Here is a 7,103-nt window from a genome sequence, read left to right on the forward strand (position 1 = left end):
TATTACGCAATTTTTCTTATACTATAGAAGGAAGAATTTAGCAAAAAAAAAAGCGTATATGCAAACGGGACACAAATTTGGATTTGTTATGTTTTAACAATATTATAAAAAAAAAAATCTTTACTAACCATATCTTCAAAATCCCGGCAAATTTTGCGATTGTCAAAATAAATACGAAAGTAAGTTGAATGTGCATTTTAGGTGTTAATGAATTTAGAAAAGAGCCCAAAAGACACCGCTGGGCCTATAACAATCTATTTGGCACAATTCCTTCATTTGTTTCTTCATTTCTGGCAGGCTCAATTTTTACTTGACTACAGCGTCCTTCCATATGAATCTATGTAAGAGTGCAAATTTATTCCTTTATAATTAATTCCTTTATAATTTGATTACGTCATTTTCTGATTTTTTTCTGATTTTTTTCTAGAGCTTGGAAACGTCAGATAATTGAACAGTTCGGACAGTTCGAATCTTAAGATCAAAATTGTCAAATAGTTCGAACAATTCGATCAGTTCGTGTTCAAGCAATGATCGGTAAGAATGTCAATTAATTATGTCTGAAGTTTGGACAGTACGCGGACAGTAAAGACATTTTTAAAGGTTTATATAATTTTGAAGTGATTCTTATTATTAAACCGAGTTATCATAGAAATGTCTAATTTTTTTATGTAATTAATGTAATAAAGCTAAAATATTAAACTTGACGTATATAAAATTCTAGGATAGATTACCGATGAAATGAGGGAGAAAAAATGTTAAAAATGTAACTTTTAATGTATAACTTATAATTAGTAAATAGTTAAGAATTGAAAACGCTTCTTTGACTAACTGATCACAAATATCACCATAGACTTTTCTAAAAAATGAGATTATAATAGTTCAAAGCATTACATTTGTAATGATAACAAAAAGTAATAGATCAATGGCCATTCTGGAAAGATACTTACATTTACATGTATAAACTTGCATACAAATTTAACATCGAAAAGTAAACATATTCTCACCTTGTTTTCGTTTGATAAAGATGTAATTCTTAATTTACACTGCTCAAAAAAATTAGGAAAACTCTTTTTCTCTAAATTTTCAGCACACAATACCGCCGATATTTACGTACCATGATGTGTACCACGAAAAGATTGTTCAGTCGAATTCTGCACATTAAACAATAATAAATATTCATGCAAAAATTTATTTGAATTCACTCATTTGTTTAAAAGTTGTTGACCTAAAAAACAGAAAAATATTGTTATTTTGATGCATAAAATCAAGCCAAATTATTTGTTATTTTGTTTTTTTACAGTTGCTTTCAGAGCATATATTCATGGGCTAATACCATCAAAATTTTTTTAATGATATTGACTAATATCAACTTATTTTGACTGATTGACTGTTATTTTTAACTGTACAGCTAAAACATTCAGAAATATTTTTATCTAAATTGTGCAGATTTTGGGTAAGCCCTGATGAGACATCCCAAATTTTCAACACTTTACTAAGCAACCATCTAAAAAAGAAAAAATTTTTTTTGTGAAAAACTGCTCTTCCCAAGGTACATTACATTTCTTTACAGTTTAAACTGTCCAAACTTTAAGACATAACTAAATTGACAATTCTAACCGATCACTACTTAAACTTGAATTATCCGAAGTATTCAAAATAAACATTCACTTTTTTATACTTCAAACTATTCAAACAGATCGAATATTCAATATGTTCGATTCTTTAGTTTGAGATTTTTTTCTTTTTTCTAAACAATTCAAAAAAACCGAGAAAAGCTTGTATCGAAACGAATGATTTTTTAAATATTTTTAGAGAATTATAATATTTACAAATAATCGCACACTTACAATTATTTTAATTCTGATATAATTGTAATTCCTTTATTATAATATATGTAATATATACAATGCGAATCAAAAGATAGATTGCAGCTTTCTGTGTTGAATATCAAGATAAAAACCCAGACGATTTATTATCAATATAGTTTATTTATCTTTTAAATTTACATTTATATTTTAATTTATATTTATAAAATATTTTAATTTATATTTATCTTATCTTAAATAATAGCTGCAGGGCGAATTGGTATGATGCTTCGCGCAGATGTCAGAAACTTCTTCTCTTAATTATGAACAGAACAACGTCACCATGTAAAATCACAGCCGGTAAAATAGTGATTTTATCTATTGAAAGCTTCGCTACGGTAAATATAAAATGGTATTGTTATCTTTATAAATTATATTGTTACAATTCTAGCTTACCGAGGGATTTTTTTATTTCTTAAAGGTTGTAAAAACGTCTCTATCTTATCTCACTATGTTTCGTTCTCTCCAGTGATGATTTGATGCATTAATTTATTCAAAAATGTCTAAGTTGAAATACATATCTTTAATACAATAAAAATTGTACGTATTATACATATTTTTCTTTTCTCCTTTATAATTTTCTATATTTTTTTTTCAATTTTATGACAATCGAAATATAGATATTATATGTAAATATAAGTGTATACATACATTTCTTCACAATAAATAGCATCATGTTTCACTCCATACAGATGCACTGCAATCTTTCATAATGTCTAGAAGTTTACTATGTACAGCATGATCCATTTAAATTTAAATCTCACTTATTTTTTATAATACGAAAAAATGTTTCGAAGAAAAGTGAAATGGTTTCAAGGAGAGTATATTTTACATTTTTTTTTTAAGTGGAAGAGTTAAAAAGATATGACGATAACTTTCATTTTGCTTAATAAAATAATTCTTTTGTAATAATATGGTTTCTCTTATTATTATGTACTTAGAAGTATTCAGTCAGAGAGATATTGAAAAATCAATAGTATACAAAGCTTTTACACTTTGACATATATTGATTTGAAATATTCAATATTTACATAAACTACAATATCAATTTTTTAATAATTTTAATAATCGTACTTTAATATTTTTATTAAATATATATATATATATATATATATATAATTTATTTTTAAAAAATTATCCATTTTACCTATCATATACACACATACGCGCGCGCGCGCACACACACACACGCACGCACACGCACGCACGCACGCACGCACGCACGCACGCACGCACGCACATACACACATGTATATAAATGCATATACAAATTTTTAGAAAAGAGCGGACTTACGTATGAATATATAATGTGTGTGTGCGTGTGTGTAAATCCGCTCTTTTCTAAAAACTTTTTGAACTCGTGTAACTTTACATAAGTATGTAAGTTAATTTTTTATCGACATAAATTACATATGTAATCAACCGATCGAACATTCCGAAAAACTTACCTTTCTAATTAACAGTGTAAAAGAATGAAGACACAATTTGGAAAAATTTGTGATTAAATTATAATAATGTATTATATTTTCACGACGTTTGTCATTTCTGCTATTTATTTCCTCTAAAAAGGGAATATACAGCTTTCTCTTAAGCAGTATAAAGTTCTAAGAGGGAGGTAAAGTTTTCCAAGAGGAAATGAGATACGTGAAACATAAGATACGTAATAAAATTACAAGAAAGTGTCCCTTCAAAGAGAAATGATAAGCAACAGCTTTAAAAATGTAAAAGAGAAATGATTGAAACATAATAGTTAATCGTCCGCTTATTTCTCAGCGCAATTACAATAATGTTGCTGAATAGAAGATGAAAGAAATCAATATGCAATCTTCCGCAATTTATTGAAAATTGAACTTTGAATGTTGACATTCACATAGAATAGTCGATATAGTCCGCAATCATCTTATTTCGAAAAATGTTCGACAAGAAAGACGTTGAGCAAAACCGACGTTACGCTGTTCTTAGATTATATCTGACTATTTCAGGATTATGGCCATATTATAATCTTCGCGACAGATGTATTTGCTTCGTGCTGTTGTTTGTATTGTGTTCTAGTATTGCGATACCTCAGGTATATATATTCAAAAGTTATTTTAAAAAAAGAATTTATTTATTGTGCTGCAAACTTATTGATCGAATATACATTTTTTTCTTAAGTGATCAGAAATATATCGAATGCAATTATCTAATGAATCTATTAATCAACTGTGCACGCGCACACACGCATGTTAAATTTCATTAAATATTTAAAATACATACGAATAACTTTAATCAGAAAAAGATACATAAAACAAAATTTTGATGTACTCAAATGTAATTGTAAATTAATGAATGTATGAAGTTACAATAAATATGTGATGTATAATTTTTTTTTTCTATCGAGAACACATTATAGAATCATTATATATATATCTTTATTTGTTAAATTATCAAGAACCAAATAAACGAGCAATATAAGGTGTTTTGTTAAAATATTTAATATTAATTTAACATATTAATATAAGAATATCTCTCTCAATATATAAAATATAAATAAATGAATATGGACGTTTCGGCTTCACAGAGCTTTCTTCAGTATAACTAAGTAAACATATCTCTTCCGCTTAACAACTATTTCAAATAAAATAAAATTCCATGTCAATTTATTGATGATAATTGATGGTGAATCAATGTCAATTCTTCCAAAGATGTCCATAATTAAACATGCAAAACAAATTACTCGTTTAATGGCGAGAATTACGTTAGTCCCATAATGTAAGAATAATTTCACGATTAATTTATCTAAATTAAAAAAATATATAAATTCGTAGAAATTTCTGATTTTAAAAAAACTATAAAACGATTACTTACATGATGGTGTAAAAACGATATCATCAATAAATTAACATGGAATTTTCTTTGATTTGAAATAGTTATTAAGCAGAAGAAATGTGTTCATTTAGTTATACTGAAGAAGACTCTGTGTAGCCGAAACACCTATATTCATTTATATTTTATATATTGATATTCTTCTTATATTGATATGTTAAATTAATATTAAATATTTTAACAAAACACCTTATATTGCTCGTTTTTTTTATTTGGTCGTTGATAATTTAATTGTTTTGCTGTGTAAATTTCGAGCGCTTTTATATTCTTGTTTGTTCTCTATTTGTATTTATCTTATATAATTCCATTATAAATTCTAAAAATACAACAAATTATCAATTTCGCCATTGTACGTTTTACTTTATACTGATTCCAATAGGCACTTTACTTAATAATCGGCTTGATAACTCTCGATGACGTGTTCGAATGCCTGCCACCTCTAATTATCAGTATAACATTCAGCTCTAAACTATTGATTATAATGTTAAATAGCAAGAAAGTAAGTGATGAATTTTCAAACTTGCATTAACACTTGACTTTTATATGAAAAAATGTTACATTAGCAAGAAATACGGCAGCATGTGTTTAGGTAAAGATTTGTCTTAACATAATACGAAAGGATTGGCTATCAGTAAATACAGATACAGAAAGGATTATTCTGCAACGGCATACAAGATATGGGCAATATCTAGCAGCATTTTATGCAAGTATGTACAATGCAGGTGTTATAATAACTTGCGTATATTTTGAATCGTATATAGGATCCTTCGCGATTTTACGAAAAATTATTTTATTGCTTCTTTAAAAAATTGCTTAAAGAGTATACTTATCAAGAAAATTGATCTTTGTATTTTGTATATATTAATAAAATAATCTAAAGAGATCTTGCTAAGATTACCATTTTCTCTAGTTTTTATGCATATGACGGGGTGTCTTTTCGTACTTAAACCAATCACGCTGACTCTGATGGCGAATGATATCATCAATGTGACAAAATCTTCTGTACCGAAATTACCATTTCGTCTTGAATACGGCGAGAAATTCAATCAATATATATATCTGATAACACTGCATAGTTATATTGCCGTATTCGCTCACACGTTCGCCACAGTCGCGGTTGATGGCTTGTATTATAGTTTAATTCAGCATGCTTGTGCAATGTTCTCAATTATTGGGTAAAGTCTCTGTTAATCATGAAAAGATAGAGACTTTTCTTGAATTACAATCAATTTTTTCAGTGATTCATAATTTCAAAATCTCGATTTGCCAAAAGCAATGATATCTCTTACATTACAGAAACACACTGGAGAACATTGGCAAAAATAATGAGGATATTTTTTACACAAAACGAGCTAAGATACAGGACAACAATTACAGTAAAACTTTACATTGTTTACGTAGACATCCTCTTGTGATAGAGTATGTTAAAAATATACTGTATAACGTTCTATCGTTGATATTTATACATATACCTATATATTAATTCATATGTAATTGTGTAATGTCCTGATTTCACAGATTTGCTGAACATATCGAATCATTATTTACGAAAATATTTCTAATTAATCTTAACTTAAATATGATCATTGGAAGTTTAACTGGTATACAAGTACGTATCAACTGATATACAAGTACGTATCATCTTTCTTTTTTATAGTACTAATAATTTTAGAATATACGAGGATTTGTTACATTTTTTAACATTATGGAAAAATAATCTTTAGTAATATCCTCATAATCGCTGCAAATTTCATCAATGCTACATCCGAAATAAATACGAAAATAAGTTAAATGGGTATTTTAGGTGTTAATGAATTTAGATAAAAGCGCAAGGGACATCGCTGGGCCAATAACTATGTATCTTGCACAATTCCTTCATTTGTTTCTTCATTTTTGGCAAGCTCAATTTTTACTTGATTACAGTATCCTTCCATATAAATCTATGTAAGTGTGCATGTTAATTTTAATCGATTCCTTCATAATTAGTTTCCTTATTTTTTTTATTTATTCCTTTTTTTTGGTAAAAATATCGATTAGAGGATCAAGCTCCAATGACCTTGATCTTGACATACATATATTGTTAAAATCATGATCCTGAGTAACCTCCAACAAGCCGTCGCTTGTCCTTCATTAAAAAGTTATTAACAAAAAAAGTTTGAAAAAATAACGTTCTATTTTGGCTATATAACATCAGAAACTGTTATAAACTACATCCACCTACTACACTCCACCTCTCCCATTTTGTGGCGCGCGATTTTCCACACAAACACAAGTTCACTGCTTTAACAGAAAATTTGTTTTTAATGCGAAAAATTTCACTGTTTAAAGCAGGGAGGAGGTAGGGTGAAAGTCAATTCGGGTGGGGGGGGGGGG

At 28.0% G+C, this 7,103-nt stretch overlaps 2 protein-coding genes across 3 annotated transcripts in view; both read left to right on the forward strand.

Moving 5' to 3' along the window:
* Positions 1-2,337, forward strand: part of LOC108756878 (odorant receptor 22c-like) — a 3,313-nt gene extending 976 nt beyond the window's left edge. Inside the window, exons 4-6 of one of the 2 annotated variants that reach the window (XM_018501021.1) lie at positions 202-341; positions 2,071-2,203; positions 2,287-2,337. In XM_018501021.1, the coding sequence (XP_018356523.1) occupies positions 202-341; positions 2,071-2,203; positions 2,287-2,337 (324 nt within the window). The other variant, XM_018501020.1, reaches the window with a different exon arrangement.
* A 3,281-nt stretch (positions 2,338-5,618) lies between these two features.
* The window catches only part of LOC108756659, a 6,266-nt gene continuing 4,781 nt past the window's right edge, over positions 5,619-7,103 (forward strand). Inside the window, exons 1-4 of the mRNA XM_018500649.1 lie at positions 5,619-5,905; positions 6,027-6,149; positions 6,249-6,339; positions 6,535-6,674. Coding sequence (XP_018356151.1) covers positions 5,646-5,905; positions 6,027-6,149; positions 6,249-6,339; positions 6,535-6,674 — 614 coding nt within the window. The 5' untranslated portion in view covers positions 5,619-5,645. The remainder of the gene's footprint in view (positions 5,906-6,026; positions 6,150-6,248; positions 6,340-6,534; positions 6,675-7,103) is intronic.

This window comes from Trachymyrmex septentrionalis, unplaced genomic scaffold, assembly GCF_001594115.1.
Source record: "Trachymyrmex septentrionalis isolate Tsep2-gDNA-1 unplaced genomic scaffold, Tsep1.0 scaffold13, whole genome shotgun sequence".
Classification (NCBI taxonomy): domain Eukaryota; kingdom Metazoa; phylum Arthropoda; class Insecta; order Hymenoptera; family Formicidae; genus Trachymyrmex; species Trachymyrmex septentrionalis.